This window comes from Phascolarctos cinereus, unplaced genomic scaffold (genome assembly GCF_003287225.1).
Source record: "Phascolarctos cinereus isolate Bilbo 61053 unplaced genomic scaffold, phaCin_HiC Scaffold_726;HRSCAF=1367, whole genome shotgun sequence".
NCBI lineage: Eukaryota > Metazoa > Chordata > Mammalia > Diprotodontia > Phascolarctidae > Phascolarctos > Phascolarctos cinereus.
The window spans coordinates 413394713-413419788 of record NW_027556098.1 but is presented as its reverse complement, the minus strand read 5'-3'; the positions used below and the strand labels follow the sequence as shown (position 1 = coordinate 413419788).

General features: G+C 61.2%; 3 protein-coding genes across 5 annotated transcripts; 1 reads left to right on the top strand and 2 right to left on the bottom strand.

The window, feature by feature from the left end:
* The first annotated feature begins 636 nt into the window (after nucleotides 1–636).
* ZNF526 (zinc finger protein 526) lies at nucleotides 637–6736 on the top strand. 3 transcript variants are annotated; one of them, XR_013482617.1, is made up of 3 exons: nucleotides 637–719; nucleotides 1410–6086; nucleotides 6322–6736. XR_013482617.1 is itself a non-coding variant. In XM_021003283.2 (2 exons), exons 1-2 carry the CDS (start codon nucleotides 651–653, stop codon nucleotides 3165–3167), a joined length of 1827 nt encoding a protein of 608 aa, XP_020858942.1. In that variant the 5' UTR covers nucleotides 637–650; the 3' UTR covers nucleotides 3168–6736. The 3 variants fall into 3 exon arrangements, 2 of the variants coding, with proteins under 2 accessions (XP_020858942.1, XP_020858944.1); XM_021003283.2 differs by having other exon boundaries at nucleotides 1410–6736; XM_021003285.2 differs by having other exon boundaries at nucleotides 642–714; nucleotides 1410–6736.
* Nucleotides 6737–6975: 239 nt separating this feature from the next.
* GSK3A (glycogen synthase kinase 3 alpha) lies at nucleotides 6976–14561 on the bottom strand. The gene is given in 13 exon segments (XM_021003292.2): nucleotides 6976–7700; nucleotides 7793–7879; nucleotides 8040–8226; nucleotides 8347–8414; nucleotides 8417–8441; nucleotides 8532–8629; nucleotides 9011–9117; nucleotides 9213–9343; nucleotides 10998–11108; nucleotides 11199–11282; nucleotides 12739–12926; nucleotides 13369–13656; nucleotides 13659–14561. Coding segments are annotated over 13 exon segments (1530 nt in total). The 5' UTR covers nucleotides 13756–14561; the 3' UTR covers nucleotides 6976–7641.
* A 3561-nt stretch (nucleotides 14562–18122) lies between these two features.
* Nucleotides 18123–25076, bottom strand: ERF (ETS2 repressor factor). The gene is given in 5 exon segments (XM_021003291.2): nucleotides 18123–19382; nucleotides 19385–20239; nucleotides 20325–20440; nucleotides 20877–21111; nucleotides 24906–25076. Coding segments are annotated over 5 exon segments (1611 nt in total). The 5' UTR covers nucleotides 24928–25076; the 3' UTR covers nucleotides 18123–18999.

Sequence of the window (25076 nt, the reverse complement as noted above, 5' to 3'; positions counted from 1 at the left end):
GCTTCTGCTGCTTCCCAAATGACTACTTAACGCTCCCTTTATGTCTGGGGTGGGGGGGTGGGGCTAAAGGGTAGGGAGGGCGCGCGGCGCGTAGACGCCAAGTTGAAAGGGACCTTAGGGGCGGTGGAGAAGTCTTTCCTGGGTCATATGGGCACTAAGAATGAAAGGCAAAATTCGAACCCAGGGCCTCCATCCCCAAGCCAAGGACGCTGATCCACTGTAGTAGCACAGGACCGGCCCCTTTTGGAAGGAGAGGTGTGAGAAGGGGGAGGGAAAGAGAGTTTTTCTTCTTTGACCCTCACAACAGCTCTGGGAGGTAGGTGCTTAACACCGAGGCAAACCACAGAAGTGATCGGGGCAGGGCCGCACAGCTCGAGTCTGGAATCCCTTAAGAACTCTGGCCTTCCTGGCTCCAAGCCCAGCGTTCTGGGAACCATGGCGCGGCCTAGCGGCCCTAAAAATAACCGGTCGCTTTTGCCTGTCCTGCGCCTGCGCCTGCGCCTGCGCCTGCGCCTCGAGCCTCCCCCTCAGTCCAGTCCTCAGAGAGGTTCGCGCCTGCGCCTCCTTGAGCCCCCTTTAGTCCCGCCCCTGCGCTCCTCGCCCCGCCCCCGGCGCCCATTGGATCCCAAGGCGCCCAATGGGAGGCGGCGATGGTGCGGGGTGCGCTCCGGGCCGTGGTGGCAGTGGCGATAACGGGAGCGGTGACGGCGGAAGGTCCGGTAAGGGGGGGCAGCGGGGGGAGGGGCCAGTGAGGTGGGGGTGAGAGAGACACCGAGAGAAGAGAGGCATTGAGGGAGAGACAGAGATGAGAGACACTGAGAGACTGGAGATACCAAGGGACAGACAGAGATGAGAGACATTGAGGGATCAGAGACACCGAGAGGCTAGAGATACTGAGGGAAAGACAGAGACAAGAGACACCGAGAGGCTAGAGATACTGAGGAAGAGACAAGAGACAGAGCCAAGCCCCCCTCAGCGCGGTCTCCCGTCTCCAACAGCTGTGTCCCGACCCCGACAGAGACCAGCGGAGACAGGGGAGAGCCCAGGCAAGGAGGGGCCCAGCGCTGGACCCCCTCACCCCACCCCCAGTTTAGGGGCTTAATGAACCACAGAGGCCACTAGGGGGTGCCATGGGGGGGCCCTGGGCACCTAAACCTCTGCCAGCCTCAGTTTCCTCACCCGTCCAGTGGGGATTGTGACAGCCCCTCCGTGCCAGGGTGGGGGTTGTGAGAGTCAGAAGAAGCGGGTGGTAGGAGCTGTGCCTGGCACATAGTAGGTGCCTAATGGGTACTGCTCTTACTGTCGAGAGCAGTACTGTTAGGGAAGCAGAGGCAGGGGTCCCGGGCGTGGACCCCGGGGGGCAGGTGTGGGGAGGGGGCGCTCCTGACTGGGCTCGCCTTGCTCCGCAGGCCATGGCAGAGGTGACAGCGGGCCCCGGTGCCCCACTCTGGCTGCAGCACCAGTACATCTGCTCCGCCTGCGGCCTGCTCTACGACACCCTGGAGGAGGTCTTCCTGCACCAGCAGCAGCACGCCCAGCCCAGCCCCGAGGAGCTCCGCCCGGCCAGCCCAGCCAGCGGCTCCCTGCCCCAGGATGGCCACTTCCAGTGCCTGGAGTGCTCCGAGCTCCTGCTGTCTCAGGAGGCCCTGCTGGCCCACCGGGACGCCCACACCCAGGACTCCGACCCTCCCGTCGGCCCCCTTCAGGGCCACGTCCAGTACCACTGTGGCGACTGCGAGGAGCTCTTCTTGTCCCCTGACCTGTGGCTGGCCCACTGCGAGGCCTGCCCCGCCCCCGAGGAGGCAGAGCCGCTGACCCCCTCGCCTGTGGCCACGATGGACCCCTACGAGTGCCCCGAGTGCGCGCAGCTGCTGGACACCCCTGAGGAGTTCTTGGAGCACCAAGGGACCCACTTTGCCTCCCTCGAGAAGGAGGAGGCTGACGGAGGAGAGGAGGAGGAAGGGTCCCGCCCAGAGGGGGCAGCAGCCGAGGACGAGGGAGCTGCCCACGTCCGCCAGTGTGGGGATGGCCAGGGCGCCTGGGGATCGGGGGAGGAGCTGCGGCGGCCCCGACGGGCAGCCCGCGCCCCAGCTGCTGCCCTCCATCACTGTTCCCAGTGTCAGCGTGGCTTTAGCTCTGCCAACCGTCTCCTGGCCCACGGCCGCGCCCACGTTGGGGGCACCCACGAGTGCCCCGCCTGCTCCAAAGTCTTCAAGAAAGCCACCTCCCTGGAGCAGCATCTCCGGCTGCACCGGGGCGAGGCACGCTACTTATGTGTGGACTGCGGCCGGGGCTTCGGGACAGAGCTCACGCTGGTTGCCCACCGCCGGGCCCACACGGCCAATCCCCTGCACCGCTGTCCCTGTGGCAAGACTTTCAGCAACATGACAAAATTTCTCTACCACCGGCGGACCCACGCGGGAAAGAGCGGGGCACCCCCGCCACCACCTCCTGCACCCCCACCACCCCCGCCCCCACTGCCACCCGCCGCCTTGTCTTGCCCACACTGCACCAAAGCCTTTTCCTCCGCAGCCCGGCTAGCCAGGCACCGGCGGGCCGTGCACTCCCCGCCTGAGCGGCGGCACCGCTGTGGGGTCTGCGGGAAAGGCTTTAAGAAGTTGGTCCACGTGCGCAACCATCTGCGCACGCACACAGGCGAGCGGCCCTTCCAGTGCCATGCCTGTGGGAAGACCTTCGCCTCGCTCGCCAACCTCAGCCGCCACCAGCTGACCCACACGGGGGCTCGTCCCTACCCTTGCCCTGACTGCGGTAAGCGATTCACCCAGAGCTCCAACCTGCAGCAGCATCGGCAGCTGCACGGCCGGTCTGCAGCCTTCTCCCGGGCCTCACGCCTCCAGGCACGTCTGGCCACGGTCCGGAGCCTGTACGGGAAGGGGGCGGCCGGGCAGCGGCGCCCCCGGCACGGCCACGTGGGGCGGGATGAGCCCAAACCCACCGCAGCCCCCCACCCGCCAGCCCCAGCCCCACAGCAGACCGTCATGTGCACAGAGCTGGGCGAGACCATTGCCATCATCGAGACTTCGCAGCCCCTTGCCCTGGTGGACACGTTGCAGCTGTGCCAGGTGGCACTGGGGGCTGGGGGGCTGCACCTGGGAGGGACAGGTGGAGCTGGGGGACTTCTACACCTGGACGCTGCTTTTGTGTGACAGGCTGAGACAAGGCAAGGCGGGGCTGGGTCCTTAATAAATGAGTTTGCATAGATGTCGCTGTGCTAATGAACTAGAAATTTGCCTTCTCCACATGATCACAGATTGAGGAGGAGAGAAGACTGTGCCACCCTCCTCTTTCATAGGTCAGGAAATCAAAGCTTCCAGAATCTAGTGACCTGTGGGAGCTAAACTGAGCCCCTCTTGTCTGCCTCAGGTCTTCAGCTTTTGGGGGACTGAGGCTGCTCACACCGCAGAGCTTGTTTCTCCATTACCGGAGGCCAGGTGGGCGTCCTTCAGCGTTATGGTGGTCATGGTCCCCAGCTGTCCTGGGAGATTTAGTTTCCGAGGCCCTTCCTGGGCACAGAAATCAAGTGAGTTAGGATACCAAAGAGCATCCGCAGTGACCCCACAGAGAACCTCAGCGCTAGCTCGCCTGGTCTACAAGTGGCTAAACCGTGCTCAATCAGCTCTTCCTCCTGGCCTGACTGCCCAGAGCAGCCCGTTCCCTGCTGGCCCCGTGCCCTCTCCCGGAGGAACATCCCCAGGTCGCTGGAAGTGGTATGATGTGGTTTGGACCCCCTTCTCCTCTCTGCTCATCTCTCTTGCACCCTGGGGTTTCCAGGAGCTTCAGGTGCCTAGTCCAAACAAGAACCTGAAATGTGAGTGCTCCCCACCTTGCCCTTCCTGGTGAGTGACCAGCCGGCCAATCCTGTGCCCTTCAGGCTACCAGCTCACAAGTGCAAAGGAGAATGAGGAACTGGGCCCTAAATCTGCATCTAGGGAGAGGGGGTGCTCCCAAGAGCGTCTGCCTTGGGAGAAGGCCCATGATGAAGTCCTGAGCTGACCAGCCCAATGGCAGGGGGAGGGCAGATGGCATTCCCATTTTCCAGAGAAGGAAATCATCTTCACATCTGGCAACTTGAGCAGGCCGCCCTTGTGAGGAGAACCACCGTTGACCGTCCCTTTCTGCTCTCCTCCCTTCAGCAGATGAGGAAACCTCACAGGGCAGAGCCACTCAGCCAAACCCAGGGGATCCACTGCACGTGGGCGGCTGAACAGACTGGTTCCAGCCCCCCTCCCAGAGGCACTCCCTTCAACAACGAGCACCCCTGCAGCAGTGTCCAAGGAACGCCACTCTATAGAGAAAACCCCAAAAAGTCACCCGTCAGTCCGTCAGTCACCACGCTTACCAAACACCTGCTACATGCCCAGTGCCGGGATTCAGAGAAAGGCAAATGGCCATCTCTGCCCCAAGCTGCTCAGTCACGAGGCAGACGGGCAAATGATGTCGTCAGAACCACACTTCTACTGGCTAAGTTGGGCGTAATGTAAGGCACCAGCCCTGTGGGAGGTCAGGGAATCTAGGGGTGCCAGGAGGCTGAGTGGGCCAGGCCTGGGCACGGCCAGTGAGAATGCCCAGTCTTGTGGAGGAATAGCAGCCAGGAGGGCACTGTCACTAGATGGAGACTGGGAAGGTTGGAAGGGGACAGCTTATGGAAGGCTTCATTTAAAAGCCCAACAGGGTTATTTTTGTGTTTGATCGTGGAGCCGACTGGACGGCTGGAGGGGAGAGGATGACTTCCGGAAGATCAGTCTGGCAGTGGTCGGGGGGGAGGCGATGAGGACCTGCACCAGGGACTCCTGGGTTGGGAGCCTGGTGCTGCCTTTTACCATGACAGAGAAGCAGGGGGCTGACACGGTCAGTTGGGGACACACTGAATTTAAGACGTCTAATAGGCAGTTGGAGACGCAAGGTTAGGAGAGGGGTTAAGGCTGGACAAATCTGAGAATCGTCTATAGAGATGACAGTTAAAACCTGGAAGGAAACACAGCAGACTATGCTGGGGAAAGAGGCCAGTCAGAGGAGAGCCAGGAATTTGAAAATGCCCAGAAGAGGGGCCCCCCAGCCAGAGGTTGCAGAGGGAAGGACAGAGGGAGAGGCCACCTCAGCCCTGCACTGGACAACTGAGGAGACAGACCAGAAAGGGGGCGGGGTGCCCCAACCAACCCAAGTAGGGAGTGGCACAGGCCCGGTCTGAGCCTGCTTCTCGAACTTTGAGCCCACTCAGGGCTTCCCACAGCCCTGTTCTGCCACCCTCGGGCCAGACCCTGCAGGTTCGGAGTCCAGCGTCACATGGGCCTTATGGTTCCTGCCCCGACCCCAACTCCCCCTCCCCCAGTACGTGTGCACCCCATGAACACTGGAGCCATCTTTTCCAGGCCACAACAATAGAGGAGGGTCTGATGTAGACGGAGCCTTGGTTTGCCACGGGGCAGTGAAAGGCTGATCCGGGACAAGAATCTAAGACTCGGCATGGGGCCACGTGTTCAAATCTCAGTGTGACTCAGGTCAGGTTACAGGAGTTCAGAAGGGATGACGGTGGGTGCTCTGGAATCCGGCCTGAATTTCCCCCCGTGACAGGCTTGACATGAAGCCTCCCAATGACAGAATGGCAGAAGGAGAAGGGACCCTGGCAGTCATGGAGGCTGTGGTGTCCAGCTCCAACAGGAAGGGGAGGGAGGCAGGAAAGCCTCCCTGCAGGCTGTGGGTGCCTTAGAAAACCACTCCGACCAAGTCTTAGCGCATTCTTATTTATTTTGTTAAATGTTTCCCGATTACATCTTCACCTGGTTCCAGCTGCTCGAGGAGCCCTGGAGTTCTTATACCTGAGGCCTCTGTGATCAGGGCCCAGCTACACCCAAATCACGAATCCTACATGAGAGGCTTCCCAGACAGATGGTCATCCAGCCTTTGCCTGAACACCACCAGAGGGAGAGGGAAGTCGCTACTCCTGATCGGCCATCCCAGCCACACTTCTCACGAGGGGAAACCAACCCCCTTCCTTCCAAGGTCACCCCCTTCACCTCTGGGCAGCTCTGTGAGGGGTCTGGCTGTGCTCTCTGGGGCCAAACCAGGCAAGTGTTACCCGCCCCACAAGACACCTACTGGCTGTGTGACTGGGCAAATTGCTTAGCCTCTGCTTACCTCAGTTCCTTCATCTGTAAAATGGGGATAATAACTGCATTGTTGAGAGGACCAAATGAGATCATATATATAAAAGTGTTTAGCACAATGCCTGGCACACAGTAGGCACTCTATGCGTGCTTACTCCCTTATTCCAACAATTAAGGATGACTTTTTGTTCTCCAGGTGAGAAATACGCCCAGGGCCTTCACTACAACACAACGTGGCAGGATCTCAAGGACCGCCACCAGATTTGGCGAGGGATTAGCTCACACTCCAGCCATGGTCCAACTAAGGCCAAGGACAATGGGACTCCCAAGCCCTTCCTCTGAGACCCCACGATCTTGTCAGCTCTTGTGGCCGGCGCGGGGCGCCAATGACGTCATCACACAAACACATCTAGCTGTTCCTCCTCTATCTTGTACTTCCCAGATACGTCACCTAACATTTCTTCTACCAAATGCGGCCCTTCATTGTACCCTGATCCAACAAGCTTGCTTCCCAAGCCTTCATCCAAATCACTGACAAAAACGCTGACCGCTTAATGTGGGCCTCAGTTTCCTCCTCTGTAAAATGGCAATAAACACATGCCCACAAGCTACCTCCCCGAGTATTTATTTGTGGGAATAAATGTTTTCCACCCTAGGTCAGCACTACAAGAGGAGGCCCAGCCTGGACGGGACACGAGGAAATGTGGGGGCCAAGGCTCCATTCCCCAACAGGGAGAGGAGGCCCAGGAGGAAAGGGCCTGCCCAGGATCCCAGGCAGAGCCAGCACGAGGCTCAGGCCCACACCACCCTCCCCAGCTTGCCCAAGGGACACCAGGGCAGAGGCAGCTCCTTCTCATGCCAATAATTTATTGAACGGAAGTTCTGTACACAGGCAAACCCTACCGTGGGAACGAAGACATCAGGACCCCCGGCCCCCCGCCCTGTCCCGGGGGGCCGGGGGGGGGCAGCAGGGAGGGCAGATGGGACATAACTGGGGCTGGAGGGATGGGCGGCGCGAATCATTGCAACATTTTCTTTAAGAAAAAATTATAACAATCTATTTACACCCGGGGGGAAAAAGAGGGGAGGGCTGAGGAAGAAAGAGGGGCCTGAGACAGGGTCTGGTCCTATTTACAAGGGACAAATGGAGGGTGGCAGGGACAGGACCAAGGCAGGGGTAAGGGGGGAATGCTCAAACCCCTGTGGCCAAGCCCAAAGAGCCTCTTCCTTCTCTCTCCACCACCCCCCAACACCCAGTTAAAATCCTCTGTTAAAAAGCTAGCTCGGCCAGCCAGCTCAGTGCAGGGGGCTAAAGGGGTACCCCCTCCTCCATGTCCCCTACCAGGCTCTTGCCTCTGTGAGGTAGGAGGGGCCTGGGTCTCGGCTGTCTTCTCCCCTTTCCTCGCCCCCCATCTAAAAACAGCCCAGCCAGGGATGGGGAGAAGGCAGGCTCGAGGACCCAGGCCTCCACCCCAGGCTTCCAGGATGGAAGGTGGGAGGGGCGTCCTGGAGGCCCTCAGGAGGAGTTGGTTACAGACGTGGAAGGCTCCTGTCCTGGAAGCTCCTGGTTCTCCCCTGAAACCAAGGCAACACAGGGAAGTGTCAACTCCAGGCCCTCCCACTGACCTGCCGCCGCCCAGAGGCCTCCTGGTTGTCCCCCAACTCACCACGTGAGGACGACGAGGCGGAAGCTGCAGGGCTCCTCAGGTGGGGAGGGATAAGGATGCCATTGAGATTCGGCTGGATGGAGAGTTCTGGGGGGCGGGGGAAGGCAGATGAGTGAGCGTCCGTACTCCCCAGCCCAGCCTCGGTTCACCTCCTGCCTGTCTGCCCCCACCCTGGCTGACTTCTACCTCTCATCTCTCCCCTTCCCTGGCTCCATTCCCACCCCCAAGCCCCCTCTCCCCAACTCACCACCAGGGCTAAAGTTGAAGAGGGGGGGCAGCTGCCGGCTGTTGGGGAGCTGGGCCCCGGGGCTGCGCAGGTCATCGAAGAAGCTATGGGCGCAGGCCTCCAAGGGGGACAGCCTCGTGGCCGGGGTGTACTCCAGCAGGTGGGAGCACAGTGCGATAGCCTCTGGCGGTGTCCGTGCCTTAAAGACCTGACACACAGGAGGACACAGAGGGCCCGGGGCAGCCGTGAGCCTCCTCCCGCCGTGGGCCGGGGTCCTAGGGCCCAGAGCCACTACTTCCCCCCCCCCCAAAACAAACTATGGCCAAACCTTTGTCCATGGATGGGCCTTGATCTGGGGGAACTTAAACTCAGTGTAATTTGGGTTCATCTCCCGATTTGCTCCCGTGTGGGCGTCCCCAACACCTGCAGGGAACGCAGTGACCTTTGTCGAAGGGCTCAGACTCGCCCTCGGTGCCACTCACTCTCACAGCTCACAGACTCCTCCATGCTCACCTTGATAATTTCTACCAGTTGGTCCACCCCACTGTCCCCAGGAAAGATGGGCTGGCCGAGGAGGAGCTCAGCTAGGACGCAGCCAGCCGACCACACATCTGCCAACAGAAAGCCCATCAGAAGGCAAAGGAGTACGTTCCGCCTCCCGGGCATCTGTGGCCTCCTCTCTGGACGGCTCCATCACGGAGGAGCTGCCTGAGCCGACCACAAGCCATCGGGGCCGGACGACCTTGCCATCATCTGGAGGCCAGGCACACAAATGGAAGTCTGGTCTGGTGGCACCAGAAACCTGGTTCTGCCCCAGCCCCATGCCCACGGTCTGGCCCTGACCCCTGAGTGGCTGGAGCTCCAGCCCACCACGGCCGCCAACCATCCCCGTCAATCCTCCCTGACCCCACCCCAGACCAAAAACCAGGTGAGACAAAGAGAACAAGGCAGCCTCTGGCCCACCATGACCCCAGCCTCCTGGCGGCTCTGACCGATGGACGAAGTGTAGTCGGTAGCTCCGAAGATGAGCTCGGGGGCCCGGTAGTACCTCGAGCAGATGTAGGAGACGTTGGGCTCTCCCCGGACCAGCTGCTTAGCACTGTCAGACAATGTGCAGGAGGGAGGAAATGAAGGCTGCTGAGGTCCCGGCACCCCTCCCCACACCGGCTAGCCCCAGGCCCCAGCTCTGCCCACCTGCCAAAGTCACAGAGCTTGAGGACAGCAGTGTCTGGGTCCACCAGGAGGTTCTGGGGCTTGATGTCTCTATGGCACACGCCCTGTGAGTGGATGTAGGCCAAGCTCCGAAAAAGCTGGTACATGTACACCTGGGGGCAAGGGACACTGTGGTCAGCCTTAGGGCAAGACACCCCCCACCAGAGCATTAGGGGAGGCAGGGCTACCACAATATCGCTGTCCCAGAAAGGGTCAAGGGAGTCTTCCAAGCTAGATGCCTTCATGGATTGCAAGGTCCAACCACTAAGGGCTCTTCTGCTTGGCCCCAGAGGGTCTCCATGTAATGTAACCTGGTGCTCCAAAAGACCAGGTAGTGAGCCCCCGACTGCTGGAGGTCCTCCAGCAGAGGCTGCATATTCGGTCACTTGTTGAGAACAAGGTGGAGGTAGAGGGGACTCGGGTCCTGGCTGGGCCACATGCCTTGTGCAGTCCCTGCCAGCCCTAAGAGTCTGAGCTAAGGCTCAGTGACTGAGAACTCCCAGTCCCAAGCAGCACGCAGGAGCAAGTCCACAGAATCAGACAGGAGAGCCAGGAGGGCCTGGGGGCTCCTGTCGTCTAAGGCCCCTGACTATGCAGGGGGTCCCAAGAGGGCAAAGACCCTGCCCGCAGTGAGTCACAAAGTGGGCCATGGCAGAAGTGGGACACAGTGCCCTATGCCCGTCTGTTCCCTCAAGCCCAGACATGGCTCAGGGGCCACAGTTCTTGACCAGGAGCACACACAGAGGAAGGCAGCCAAGACCAGAAACTGCCCCATGAAGATCCACTGCTGAGCCTGGAAGCATGGGGGGGAAGACCCTGGGCTGGTCCTTAAGACACAGCCAATAGCACTGGCATGTCAGGCCCACAATCCGGCCCCGGCTCAGCCTCCGCTAGCTGTGACCGTGGACAAGACACATCTTCAGCCACGGAAGTGATGGGGAGAATCGCGGGCAGGTGAAACGTAGCTCACGGTAAAGAAAAGCAAACTGACCCTGTCAGAACTGCCCAACGACGGGACGGGCTGCTTTGGGGAGGAGCGAGTTCCCTGTCCAGGGTGGTCTCCCAGCACAGTCTCAGAAATACCAGAGGGGATGCTGGCTCAGCTGAGGGTTAGCCTCAATGCCGTCTGAAGCCCAGGCCAGATCTTAGAGACCCCTGGGCACAAGGCCCTACAGCTCATCACTTAAGGAACAAAGACGGGAGAGGCTTGCTCGTGGCCCTTGCCTGGTCACTCATACCACTGTCCTCGCGCCCATCTTGCTCACCCACACTGACTCCCTCTAGCACCAGGGGTCCTGACCCCCGGGGAGAAAGTCCTCAGGCACTGCAGCCTAGGAGCATGCTTCAGGGTCCAGAGCGGCTGGACTGGAGAGCAGAGGCCCAGCCTTCCTACAGGCCCTTGTTGGGGTATGAGGGGGTCTTCTTTATCACAGACACTTCGAGGTGCCCACTCTGCAGAACAGAAACCAGGCCAAAAAGAAGCACCTTCTAAATCAAGGGGTCTGTGAACTTGAGGGGAGGCGCAGTTACATCTATTTTCAATAACCTCTAACTACAATTATTTAAAAACATGATTCTGGAAAGGGTCCGCAGGCTTCCCCAGGCCACCCAAGGGGCCTATGGCTGGTTCATGTGAGCCCAGGCCCGCCCCCTCCCCTCCTCTGGCCCTTTCTTGCTGTCCCATGAGGTCATCCCCATTCCCATGTCTGAGAGAGCAGGACCCTCCCAGGACTTAACCGCAAGGATGAGCTGGGGCCCGAGTCCCACCTTGACGTAGATGGGCGGGATGGTCAGCTTGGCCTTGGTGAAATGCCGTGCCACCCGGTAAACGGTCTCAGGCACAAAGTCCAGCACCAGATTCAGGTAGAGCTCATCCTTCTGCCGTGAGGAAAGGAGAGCAGGGTGAGGAGGGGACCCAGGCACTCCCCAGAGCTGGGGGAGCCGCTCTGCCAGGCCTCCAGACCTCACCTTCTCCCCACTGGAGTAGAAGAAATAGCGAAGCCGTACGATGTTGCAATGGTCCAGCTTCCTCATGATCTGTAGCTCCCGATTCTGGGGAAAGAGAGCGCTGTGCTCAGGAGGCAGAGCTGAGCGTGGGGCAGAGGCAGCAGAGCCCCTCTCTTCCCCCTTCCAGACTAGTTTTCTCCTTTTGTGGTCTCGGCCCACTCTTGCCCAACCTCCATTTCCTCCTTGTGCCCTTGCCTCAGACGTTCCGTCCCCTGTCCCTGGGACGCCAGACCTCCCTGCTTCCTTCACCAGGCTCAACTCCCCTCCCAGGCCCGTCTCAGACCCTCGTCTTCCATGCACCACTTTTCTCTCTTTCTATGAAACCTCTGATGCCTGATCTCCCCCTCCCCAAACATCAGAAATTACAGAGTTTAGCAACGAAAGGAACCTTAGAGGTTCTAGGCCCATGGCCTAGAGCTGAAGGCAGCCAGCCCAACTCCCTCTCTGAAAGGTGAAGGTGAGGCCCAGAGAGGAGTGACTCATCCAAAGCCACACACACAGTGGCCCAAAGAGGATTTGAACCCAGGTCTTGTCAGGTCAAATCTACTTCTCTTTCCACGAGGTCAAAGTACCTCTTCCCGATTCGCTGCTCTTTTTAGGAACTGGACCATGGGCCAGGATGCTTCCGGGGCCCCAGTCTCATAGAACTGCCCTTCCTTCTCCTGCCTTCTCAAGCACCAAAGCCCCATTCATCCAATGGGAGCTCAGCCCAACTGTGTCCCCACCACTTCTCCGGATGCCACCACATGATCCTGGGCCCCAGAAATGAGTCTTTTCTCCAGGCTTTTCCCTTCCCAGACCTCCAGAATTCCTTCTCCCCCTGAGATCCAGATCCCTGCTCAGATCTGGCCACTCCCCATCCCCCTGGCCCAGGGATCAGCCCCTCTGAGCTGACCACAAAAAGTAGCTCTCCCCTTTTCTCTCTGGGATGGAGCCTCCAACTCCTGACTCCAGCCCTCCCAAGCCACGAGTCTCCCACGCACCAGCTACAGGTCAGATGCTTCCTGGCCTCCCTAGCTGCTCTAGAACCCTGATCCTGCCTTAGGGTCTCTCATCAGAGTTCCCTCTTTCCTCTACCTCAACTCTCTCATCCCTGGACCCTCTAGGACGCGTCAGACAGAAGCCGGCACTCCTTTCTAGGACCTCGACCTTTAGTTTACCACCTGGCTCCTCCTGCCCTCCAAACCCCACCCCTTGACAGCCAGAGCCTCACCCCAGCCTGGGTCTCCTGCTCCCCCAGACGCTACAGCCCGCTCCTTGTCCCTTGCCTCTCTCTCTGCTCGAAGACTTAGACTGAGGTTCATGCCCCAGACACAGTCCCTCGTCCTCACCAGGCTCCTCGTCATTCTGGTCTCTCTTACTCCTCTGGGGGACCCAGACCGGGCAGATTCCCCTCAGGGACCAGATCTCCCCTGTCCCCGACCCATCTCCACTCTGGGTCACTGAGCTCCACTGACCTCTACAGCTTGGGTTCCCATGCCCGCTCCTCGCCCCTTGGTACCTTGAACCTCTTGTCCTGCAGCACCTTCTTGATGGCCACCAGCTCCCCCGTCTCCGCCAGGCGGGCCTGATAGACGACACCAAAGGAGCCATTGCCGATCACCTTGATGTCTGTATAGGCCACCTCCTGGGAGCGCTCCGGCCCCTGCCCCAAGGTCGCCATCACCGTGGTCACTTTGCCACCGTCACCTGGAGAAGAGGGACATGGCGACTCCCTGCTCCCCCACCAGTCAGTGGAAGGGGTAGGGAGTGGTCACGTCCAGCCCCTGGGACAAGCCCCTCTGCCCCTCCTGTGGCTGACCTGGTGCCTTTCTCAGGACAAGGGGCTGATCTCAGCATCCCTCCTCAGCTGAAGGGGGGGGGAGCCCTCACCTTTAACCTCCAGTCCCTAGGACCGCCGGACTGCTGGGGGGGGGGAAGCCTTAGTTCAGCCCCCTTAGTGACAGCCGTGGGGGCTAGGAGAAGCAGAGACCCTCTGACCCCCACGACCACTCCCCGGGTGACTGACCTCCGAGGAGGAGCCCACTGTGGAAGCCCTTCCCTGCCTGGGGCAACTGCACCCCCCCCAAGTCCTCGGGAGGTGGGAGGGGGCGAAAGGAGGAGGGCAGGGGAGCCCCCACCCCCTACTCACGGCCCAGTTTCACGGCAGGTGGTGGGAAGCTCGAGCCGCCCCCTCCTCCTCCTCCTCCAGAGCCCGAGGCCAAGGCCACGTTCACGGCTCCCGTGACACCGCCGCCGCCGCCGGTACCCGAGCCGCCGGGGCCGGGACCAGGAATGGGGCCCGGAGCAGGACCCGGGCCGGGGCCCGGACCCGAGACTGGCGCCGGGGCCGGCGGGGCCGAGCCCGGGCCGCCTGCCTTGGGGACGGTGGCCCCGGGGCCTGCTCCGCTTCCGCCCGGCCCGGCCCGGGCCCCGCCGGCCCCGGCTCCACGAACGAGCTGGTCCGGGCCCGGCCCGAGATGCTGTCGCTTCCGCCGCCGCCGCCGCTGCCGCCGCTCCCCGGGGCTCCGCCGCTCATGGCGCCTCAGAGGCCGCCGCGCTGCTCCCCGGGGCCCCGGCCGGGGCGGGTTGAGCTAGGCTCCGGCTCCGCTCCAGGCCGCGGCCGCTCCGGCCTCCGGCTCCGGCTCCGGCTCCGGCTGCGGCTGCGGCTCCGGCTCCGGCTCCGCGCCGCGGGGCTCGCCGGGAAATGCAGTTCGCGCACGCTCACACGACCGGCCCGACCCCGCGGAGCGTACTGGGAAATGGAGTCAGCGGCCGCTGGGCGTCAGGAGCGAGGAGGGGCACGGCCCGTCGCGCATGCCGGGAAATGGAGTCCTCGCTCCGCCGCAGAAGCAACGTCATTGGCTCCAAGGCGACCGGCGGGGGCAAGACGGCAGGGCCCGGAGAAGGTCTGCGAGCGCTCTCGGGGCGCTAGGTGAACCGAGGACGCGGAGAACGCCTCAAAAGTCGAGATCCCTGAAGAGCACTGAGGGGGGATGGCCCCAAGGAATGCCGGGACACGTAGTCCGTTCCCCAAAACCCCCAACTACCTCCTTCTGCGTCACGGACCACGACGGCGAGGGATGCCGGGAAATATACTTCATTGTAACATTTTGGTACCTGAAGCCACAGAGGATCCTGGGAGATGGAGTTCGACACCACCCCCTCCTGTCAAACTACGGGTCCAAGGGAGAGCCTCAAAAAAAAAAGTAAGGATATGCCGGCCGCGAAGCCAAAAGACTTCTGCCCCGCTCCCTGCCTCCGCTCTTCTTCAGCAGCTAGTTGCAAGGAAAGGGGAGGCAGTGGAATTAGTCATCGCAGCTTGTGTGATGAGGATGCTCGAGTATACGTCACTGACCCACCCTTGTTGGGGGGGAGGGGTTAGAGAGCAACAAAGCATTCTGGGAAGTGGAGTATTTTTTTTTTTAACCGATAAGAGCAGGGAACCAACGCCCTCGCGCAACGACCACCGGGAAAAGGAACTCTCGACCTTTCAGCTCCTCCCCCCCACCCTTCAGGAATGCTGGGAAATGTAGTTCCCGTTTCCTTCCCCGAGGTTCGTTTTTATTTCTCCCCTCGCACCCATGGAATGTTGGGAAGCGGACTCTTCTCACTCTCCCCCATAAGCATACAGATGCACGTGCACCAACACTGTCAATGCTGAGAGGAAATGAAGTCCTCTAGGACACATTTATCTGTGTCTCCGGAAATGCTGGGAACTTTCAGCACTTCCTAACCCCAGTGAATTCTGGCTATTGGAGTCCTCACATGGGTCCCAGTCTGAACCCACGCCCACCCCGTCCTGAAGATTTCTGGGATTTGTAGTTCTCCCTGAGCGGAGGGTAGGCTGGGGCAGATAGGCATCCACACAGAACTTAGTTTGGAGCCACATATTCTGGGAATTGTAGGTCTCCACGCTGATGAGGGCGGCGTTCCTAGCGGATAGCAGAGGTATTGGAGAAATCTGTGTAATTTTCCAGCCTGATCATTGGTATAGGACGTAGAAAATTAAAGTCCAAGGCTGAGATTTGTGCGCACTGGCTGCTGGGAGTTGTAGTTCCCGGCCTGGGCAGGCCGCGCTGCCCCCTGCCGGCTGTCAGTCAGGAAAAGGAATGCGCAAGTTCTGACGTGGGCCACGCGGCTCCTTCTGAAGGCTCCATCCCTCGGGGGGTGGGGCGGGGCGGGGAGAGGCCGGGAGGGAGCTGCCGTTACCCAAGGAGGTCTGGGAGGGGGCGGGGCCGATGCCTGAGCATTCTGCTCCAGTTCTTAGCTGGGAAGGGGCGGGGGCGGGGCCTTTAAAGGGGAAAGGGGCTGAGTGAGAGGGGATGCGTGGATCACAGAGAAGGGGTTAGGAGCTGAGAGAAGAGGGAGAGGGGATGCATGGACCAGGGAGACGGGGTTAGGGGCTGAGAGAAGAGGGGATGCATGGACCAGGGAGACGGGTTAGGGGCTCAGTGAAGAGGGGATGATTGGACCAGGGAGACAGGGTCAGGGGCTCAGGGAAAAGGGGATGTCGTGGACCAGGGAGACGGGTTAGGGGATCAGTGAAGAGGGAATGCTTGGATCAGGGAGACGGGGTTAGGGGCTGAGAGAAGAGGGAGAGGGGATGCATGGACCAGGGAGATGGGGCTAGGAGCTGAGAGAAGAGGGGATGCATGGACCAGGGAGACGGGGTTAGGGGCTCAGTGAAGAGGGGATGCGTGGACCAGGGAGACAGGGTTAGGGGCTCAGGGAAAAGGGGATGTGTGGACCAGGGAGACAGGCCAGGGGCGTATTTAAAGGGTTCGGAAGACTGTCAAAAAGGATACTTGGTTCTAAGAGAGGAGGTGGGGACTTGAGAAGAGGTTCCAGAAGGGATGGGGGTTCATATCAGGAGGGATGGAGGCAATAAGGAGAGGGGTGCTGTGTGGAGATGGGAAGGGTCTGTTCCATGGAGATGGATGGGGGATGGGGAGGCAAAATGAGGAAGGGCATGGGAAGCAATGAGGAGGATGGAAAGGCTCAGTTAACAGGATATGGTACTCACTGAAGGGGGTGGGGAACTCGGTGAAAGGATGAAGGTAGCCAGCTTCTCTGGGGTCAGGGGAGATGAGTGAAACTGTAAAGGGGTCACCTCCCCCTGCTTTTACGGTCCTGACCAGAGTCAGCACCATCTGAGGGAGAGGCTGAGGGGATCCCCTGGGGCTGGGGTCAAGACCAACGAGCACATCCACTCTTCAGCGGGGACTGAGAGTTTGTGGGAACCAAGGTCTCCACCCTGCAGGGTCCCAGCCCCCTCCTGGAGGTGACGACATCCTTCCCTCCCGCCCCCCCCCACTACCACCACCCTCCCAGCAGCATCTGCGTTGCCGGGTAACAACTTCCCGAAATAGCCTGGCGCCTCCACCCCCGGCGGCCCCCACCCCAGGGAGTGACTTACATCACCCAGGAGACTGCAGTGGCCCCGTCAGCCTTCGTATGCCTCAGTTTCCTCCATCAACCAGCTCCCTTACTCTTCCCCCTTTGGTCTTAGCCATCCTTCTTGTCTCTGACACTAGGTTTCCCCCATCCTCTCCTCCCTGCCCACCCTCAATAGCATGTCACAGAAGGTAGTTAAGAGGGGGCTATCAACTTATCAAGCTTCTATTAAGCACCAACCTCGTACCAAGGCCTGCTCTGAGCCTCTAATTCCAAGGAAGCCAGCCGAGAAGGCAGAGGCCTTACCCCAGAACAAAGCTGGAAGACTGACCGAGTGCTCCTCCAATTGCAAACCACTCCCCTGACTCCCACAGTCACTGATTTCATCATACTGAGAACCCAGTATAGCAGAGGATGCAAAGGTGCCCATTTTTACAGATAAGGAAACTGAGGCTCAGAAAGGGGGACTTGCCCACAGGTACAGAGGTGAGAAACCCAGATCACTGGCAGCGTGGTAAAAGTAGAAAGCTTGAGTTGTAAGGATGTGATCTCTCATAGGCTGGCTGTGTGACTCTGGGCATGTCACTTAACCCAGCCCCAGATAGCTCACAAAGACTAGAAATTGTGAAGCCAGTGCTGACTTGCATCTCAAAGGGGAGTTTCCTCAACAGGACCTACCAAGGAAATTTCTTGGGCCCTTCCAACAAACATCTCCACAATACTTTTCTTAAGACTCACTAAAGTGCTTGACTCATTGAATCAGTAAGACAAGCATGAGCATGACCTCGCTCATTCAAGGAAGAGGAGGCAGGTCCAGAGAGGTTGTTACTTGCCCCAGGTCACATGGGAGCACTCTTAGGAGCTATCTGATCTCAGGAGGGCTCCCTGTAAAGTGGGACTTGGAAAAGCACGGAGCTGGAGACAGAGCCTTGCAGGGCTACACCTTGGTCCCGAAGAGAGAGGAAGTGTCAAGCTGTGTGTCTGGTAGAAAAGCCCCCTCTTCAAATGAGTGAATGATCACACATGTCACAGAGTCCCAGGAGAACAAACCCTCCTTTCAAACACGGACAGCTTTTATACCCGACTTGAAAAGCATCTGTTGGGATGGACGATAAAGGGAGGGCTGGTGACCCACCTCTCCCTTCTTCCTTTCCCTGCCTCTTGGAGCACTGATGGATTCAATGACATCCAGTCTACCTAACCAGGCACTTTAGGAAACAGGGGTCTCTGAGAAGAGCCCTATGAGGCAGGAGCAGACAGAGTTCCAGCTTCAGCTCTGGGCCCTCCCTTCAGAGATTTTCCCATCTGTGTTTAACCAGCCAGGTTCAACATCCAGAAATCCTCCAGACACTGATTTCTCTGGCCCTTTGTCAAGCCTCAACAAGTCAGGTCTCCCCAATATTCCCAGCCACAAAAAGGACCTGATGTAATGGGGGGGAGGGGAGGCAGCCACACACTGTGTAAAGATCCCAAAATTTTTATTGTTTTTGATACATTCTCCAGGTCCCTCCCTCCCCACCCCTGCTATACAGAATAAGGCTGATTGAGTCCCACCCCCACCCCCCCAAAAGTTCCAGTTCTGTTTGGTTTGGGCCCCCTCACCCGGGAAGCATGTATGGGGGGGGCAGGAGGGATGGACAAGGAGGGATGGGCACAGACCATTTGGGGAAGGGCAAGAGGGAGGGGGGCAGTAGGCACTTGTAGAGAGAGAGAGAGACTTGTGGCCCCCAGGAGAGCAATGCCATCTCCCTCCCCACCCCAAGAAGTTTTTGGTAAGTACAAAGTTATCCCCTCCCTTTCCCCATCCCACCCCAGACCTGGTGGGCAAGGCCAGCCCCAGGCACTGACCCCCACCTCCCCTACACAAAGGAGGGGCAGGGAAGAAAGGACAAAAAGGCTTGGGGGGGGACAGGACATGACTGAGAGACTGTGCTATGGCCCCAGAGGGGGGGAGGGGAAGGGAGAGCAAGGCTTCATTTCCTAAGCTGCAGTTACTTCTTTTTTAATTCCTGTGCACTTCTGAAATCAGGGTAGGGGGAACCTCGGTTCCAATAAAAATTGCCCCAGAGAGGTCAACCCCCTCCCCTGCAATATGAACCCCCTCCCTCCCCAGGGCCGAAATACAGAGATGGAGGCCCTGGGATTCCCCCCACTCCCACCCATTTTTTAAAAAAGAAAAAACAAAAAAGTTTTATACAAAAGAGGAGAGGGCAGGAGGAAGAAGGCAAGGGTCCAGGAGAGTCCCCTGGCCTGGGGGAAGGGTCCCCAAGAGCTGTCTGCTCCCCCTCCCACCTCTGGTGACCAGGGAGAGGGCAGAATTAAGGCAGCAGAGAAGTAAAGGACGGGGCGGGGGACAGGGCTTGGGAAGATCCAGGGCAGCCCCCCCTCAGGAATCACGGTGCTCCAAGGAAAGCTGGGCAGTGGCATGCTGGAGGTCGGCACTAACCCGCCTCGGGGCCAAGGGGGTCCCAGCCCTGACCTTCTTGTCCTCCTCCTCCTGCCCCCCGCCGCCACCTCCGCCACCTCCCTCCAGGCGGCGATCCTCACTCCAGCGCCGCTTGAACCGAAGTTTGAGGGGCATGCACTGGGCGGGGCCGGGGCCCTCCCCAGGTTCCGCCTTGGGGGGCGCGGGGGGCACCCGAGGGGCCTTGAAGACCTCCCCGTCCTCATCACCGTCTTCATCGCTGATGTCAGTCACCTCCACCTCCTCGGACTCTCCCTCTGAGATGGGCTCCACCTTGATCTGCGGCGGGGCTGGGCCGGGAGTGGGGGGGGTGTCCCCCACAGGGCCCCGGCGCCCTTCTCGGCCCCCACCGGGGGCTTCTCCCGCTCTCGCTGGCGACGGCCCAGAGGAGGGGGCTGCAGCTTGAACTTGAAGGGGGAAGACGAGGAGGACGAGGAAGAGGAAGAGGCCGAGGACGGGGCAGGCGGCGTTTCGGGAGCCAGGGGTGGGAGCGGGCACTTGTCCGGGCGTTGGGGCTGAGGGACCACCAGCCCAGGATAGTGCAGGAAAGCCCGAGGGCTGAGGTGGTAATTGTAGACGCTCTGAGTGTGGGCCTGGAGGTACCGCTTCATGTCCTCTGGGCTGAAAGAGAAGTGGGAGCCCCCCCCAGAACTGCCACCCCCACCAGGGTACATGGGGCTCAGCGTGGGGGATGGACTGTAGGCCAGGTGGGTGGGGGTCACGGGCATAGCTGGGGAGAGCTGGGGGGGGAGCAGGGAGCCAGGGCCAGCCAGGGGGGAGACAGGGAAGGGGCTCAGGGGCTCCGGCCCTCCACGGGGCCGGGGGTAGACACGGAAGACGCCCGCGTCTGGGGCCAGTCGGGCCAGAGGGGGTCCCCGGAAGGCGCCCAGCTCTGGGGGTCCTGGGGGGCGGGCCCTGGGGTCTTCCACCAGGGCCTCCTCCAGCTCTGAGGTGCCATCGCTGCAATCACTGACAGAACCTCTGCCCAAACGTCGGGCCACCACGGCAGAGAAGAGCGAAGAGGCCGACGAGGAGGCCGAGCAGGCCGGAGGCGAGCGAGGGTCCTCCGTGGGGGACAGCACCTCGGAGGGCGTCGAGGGGGGGAACCGGAAGTGGCCTCCCCCAGAGGGCACCGGCGGGGCACTCTGAGGCACGGCCCCTCCTGAGGGGGAAGGCAGGGCACAGGTCAGAGGCAAGAGAGCACACCTGGGCCCCGGCCCGCCTCTGCCTGCGATGCCCCCACTTACCGGCCAGCCCCACATCAATGAATGGGTAGTTCACCAGCACGAGCTTGTTGAAGTTGAACTTGTAGGTGAACCTTTTGCCCTTGGTTTTGTGAAGGATGCGCTTGTTATAATAATAACTGAGGGGGACAAGAGACGCAGAGAAGTCAGAGATGGTGAGAGATGACCCGGCAGAGACACAGGAGAAAGGGGGCCTCGCTAGGCCAGGCCAGGCCCTCTCTGAGACTCACTTCCCCCAGCTGTAAAAGCAGAAGGGAGCCCCCCCCCAGCTCTGCCATCCTACCAATATTGGGGGACAACTAGCCCCCTAAACCTAGAAGCAACCCATGAGAATGAGACGCCCATCACAGAGGGTCTTCAAGCCTAGCCAGGATGCTCAGAGACTACTCTGCCTCAGAGGGGTCTTCCCTCCTGAGGAGCAGCCCTCTGGGATGGGGGCTCCCACACCTCAGTCTTGAGCCCCACATTTTGACACAACCAAGGCTGTGCAGTCCCCAAGGGGCCGGTCAAACATTCCCCACCGCACTCCGGTCCCCATGGGGGTCCCCCACTCACCGCAGGGCCCGGCTCAGCTTGTCATAGTTCATCTGGGGCTTGCACTTGCGGACTCCCCACAAGCGGGCCACCTCATCGGGGTCCTTGATGACGAACTCGCCGTAGTCCCCCTGCCATGCGATGACATCCTGGTACTCCTCCTTTCGGAGCAGCTCCAAGATGAAATGCCACAGCTGGATCTGCCGAGAGCCCGGGGATGACTCGGGCTTGTAGGCCCAGTCCGGGAAGGCAAAGCCTGGGGAGGGGGCAGAAGAGGCAGGCAGGGTCAGGAGCCAGGCTAGCCTGACTGGGTCAGCCCCCCCACTTGACAGATCAGAAACCCCAAGGCCCAGGCTTGGGCAGAGGCAGGAGCCTTCTCTCCAAGGGGGGAGGGGGCCTGGGTCTCCCTGGGAGACTCTTCCCCGCTGCAGTAGGGACCCTTTTATCATTCTCAGACCAAGGGCCTTGGAGATCATCTAGGCGAATGTCTTTATGTTACCAATGAGAAAGCAGACTCAGAGAAAAAGGACTTTCCCAAGGTCACACGTAATGAGTGGTTTGAACTCAGGATCCAAGGCTCCGAATGTGGAGGCCTCCCAGCCTCTTCTCTTGCAATCCCCACCCACCCTCAGGAACCTGGTGTCCCCCCCCCCAGACCTCTTTGCCCCAGTCGTCAAGGACTTGGAGGCAGCAAGGGTCTCGAGTAAGTCTACCGGGGGCAAGGGGAAAAGAAGGCAGGAAAACCAGATTCAGAGGGAGACAGAGACAGCCAGAGACATGGAGCCGGCGGCTTGGGGCAGCACCGGCAGAGACAGGAAACCGGAGGCTGCCGTGTCCCGGGGCCGGTGCCAGGGGGCCGGGCGGCCAGCCAGCTCCGGGCAGGGCTGCCAGCAAGGGGGAGGGGCAGGAAGAGGTGGCAGGCACGAGGCCCCCACATACAGTCTGTCTCCCCTTTCTCCCCCATTCCTTCTTGAGGCTGGTAGCACTTAGCGCCCTGGGCTTCCTTCCTCCATCTGAGGATGAGCCCCCATATCCCAGCTCAGGCCCCCTACACCCTTAGGGGGAGAAGTGTCTGGAAAAACTAAGAGAGGGGTGGGGTGGATGGTAGCCGATGAGGTCAGCGCACACACATTCACGCGCACACAGGGGCCTCTGTCTTCCCCAAGAGAGAGAAAGCCAGACTGTCTGAGAACTTGGGGGGGGGACACCCAAAGCCTCCTTCTCGAGCCCTGGGGGTCCCACCTCTCAGCCACTCCCAGAGCAGGGGCGGGCAGCATTAACCTTGGGCAGAGGTTGGTGGTGGGCTGGCTGGTCCCCTGGGGGGGAAGGGGGGGGCTGTGGTCGCTCACATCTCCCAAACCCTGGGCCAACCAGAGTCCATCAATAATTCAGCACCAATGCAGCCGGTAATTGAGGGGGAGAGGAGGAGGAGGGAGGGGGGAGGGCAGGGGCCGCCAAGGGCAGTGAGAAAGGCAGTAAGTGGCTTTGGGAGCTGGGCGGGCAGGCTGGGCGTCAGGGGACCCAGGAGGCTCGGGCCCTCCTGGGAGGAGGCAGGCTGCCCTCCCAATGCTGGGTGCCAATCTAGTCCCAGGAGCCAGGTGTGCTGGTCACCCCCATGGGCCACGACGTGGATGGGGGGAAGGGGTTGTAGGAATCCTTCCACCACCTCCCCTAGCATACACCTCTTCTCCCACCCCCCCAAGCTTCCATGTCCCGGTAACCAGGCAACCAGCGCTCAGAGATGGGGCCGGGGAGCGGGGGAGCAGGGGAGCTAAAAATAAACTTTGCGGAGAAGAGAAGGAGTGAGAAAGGGAGACACACAAAGAGAGTGAGGGAAAGGAACCGGGGGGGGGGGCTGCTGCAGACCCAGGAGCCCCCGGCCCAGCCCCGGCTGCAGGGATGGCCCTCCCAGGCCAGCCCTGAGCCTTCAGCCAGACGCTTCACTCCTGGCAGGTCCAGGGACCGTGCCCACTGCTTGGCGGGACAGAGGCCCAGGCGTGCCCCCTGCCCCCAGCCCGGTCCCCTGTCTGGCCCTCTGCAGCAGACACAGACACACATACATGAGGGCCTGTTCCTGGGGAAGGTGACGTCAGGGTCTCTCAATGGGGCTCTGTTTGCCCGGAGCCAGGCACGAGAGTGTGAGTGTGTGTATGCGCATACTTGTGTCTTCTTGTGTGGACATGGGGGGGAATCAGCTCAGCTGGGACGCCCTGGCAGGCCATCGCTGACACTCTTGAGGTTCACAGCTGGAAGGGACCCTAGAAATCTAGCTAAGTGCTGACTTCATCTTACAGAGGCCCCCCCCCCCCATGGGGCCAGGGACCTGCTTAAGGCCACACTCCAAATGGATTCGGGAGTCCAGACCTAACACATGGTGGGCTGCTGGCTGCCGGGCTGGGGTGGGGGTGGGGGGGTGCAAGGCAACCAATGAGACCAGGAAGAGAGGCTGCGAAGTTTGGGAAAGGGGCCCCCCTGGCCCCAGTCAGACAATGGGAGGGAGCCCTACAGCTAGGAGCTGGGGGATGCAGGGATGCCCACCTACATGGTGGCCAAGACAGGCAGGGAAGGAGACAGGCCATCGAACTCCCATGGCTCACATAACTTTCGGGGGCAGGGGGGAGAACCTCTGCCGCCTCCTCCAGGCAGCCCCCTCCCCCCCTCCTCAGGCTAGAGGCTGGCGCCAGGGCAGGACCAGAGAAAAACAGGAAGTGGGAACAGGGAGAGGATGGAAAGGCCAGGGCAGAAGGACAGAGGGACAGATGGAGTCGCTGCTGCACCCATGCCCCACCTCATCTTAGACACGAAGGCAGGCAGGCAGGCAGGCAGACAGACAGACAGACAGACACACATACACAGAGGGGTGCCCCTGAGCACGGGCCGGGGACAGAGTCCTGGACGACAGCTACAGAAGCCCCTAAATGGCTGCTCTCTCCCCACCCTCCCAAAAAAACGAAGGGGTCTCTACCACTGGGGGGTGCCCGGGGGGGGGAATGAGACCCACGTGACCCTCACCCTCCACCCCTAGCGGACCAGGGGTCACGGACCCCGCCGATCCCCAAACACCCTCAGTAGGCTGCGGGCCCTTTAAGAGCAGTCCAGGGAGGAGGGGGAGGGGGAGAGTACACACAAGTTCTCGGGGAAGGAAACAAGTTCGAACAGCCCGGCGCCCCCCTCCCCTCCCCTCCTCCTTCCCCCTCCCCCCTGTCCCCGCCCCGGGCCGGATTCCGACGGGGGGCAGTTCAGCCCCCCTCCCCCAGCCCAAAGTCCAAGCCCGGGGGCTGCGTGGGGCAGGGGGCCTCCTGGGGGGAGGGGGGCTAATCCCCCCTCCCAGCCTAAAGCTGGGGGAGGGGTAACAGGCCCCTTAAGGTGGATCGGGCGGGGGGGGGCGGAGGAGGGGAGAGAGGAGGGGGGCCATAAAGGGAGGAGGCGCGCCCCCCCCCGCCGCCGCCGCCCGGGGTCCCCGCCCAGGCCGAGCAGATCGGGGGAGGGTCTGCCCCGGCCCCTCCGGGCCTCCCCCTCCCCCTCCCGGCGCCACCTTAAGCCGCGCGTTCCACCGTCGGAAACAAAAAGTTCCTTTTTCGAACGTTCGGGCCGAGCTTTGGGAACTTTGCGGCAGCCGCGCGGCGGCGCGAGCGGGGGAGGGGCGGCCAGCCCGGGACCCCCGCCCGCCCCCTCCAGACCGCTTACCCCCCCCTCGGGCAAGAGCCGCCCTGAAGGTCACGGGCCGGACCACGCTGCCCCGCGGGAGGGAGCAGTTCCGCGGCGGGACGCCCCCACACACTCCCACGGTGGTTCGGACCCCGTTTGCCAAGGAGGCGGGAAGAGAGGGGGGTTGCGCTCCCGGAACCCTTCCCCCCGCAGCTCTCCGTCCCTCCTATTCCGGGCCACCTAGCCCCGGGAGCAACAGGTCCCGGCGCACCCCCGCCCCCGGCGGCGTGGTTCCGTTCACGCGCCCCCCTCCCCGCAGGAAACTTTCTGGGCTCTGGGGGGCCCGGCCCCCACGTGCAAACGGCCCCCCACGTGCCTCCCCCGCAGCCCGCCCGCCCGCACCTGTGTCCGCTGGGGTCTTCATGGCTGGGGGGCGGCTGGGGAGGGGGTAGCGGGGAGGCTGTCCCGGGTCCGGGTGCTGGCCGCGCCGCGGCTCCCCGGCCCTAGCCCGGGCTCCCCGTCCCGCACGGCTCCCCGGCCTCCTTGCCTCTCCCCTTCCCCGCCCGCCGCCTC

Coding starts and splice junctions, on each gene's coding strand:
- ZNF526 (XM_021003283.2), top strand. CDS start 651: ATGGTGCGGGGTGCGCTCCGGGCCGTGGTGGCAGTGGCGATAACGGGA. Junction 720..1,409: donor CGGTGACGGCGGAAGGTCCG/GTAAGGGGGGGC, acceptor CTTGCTCCGCAG/GCCATGGCAGAGGTGACAGC.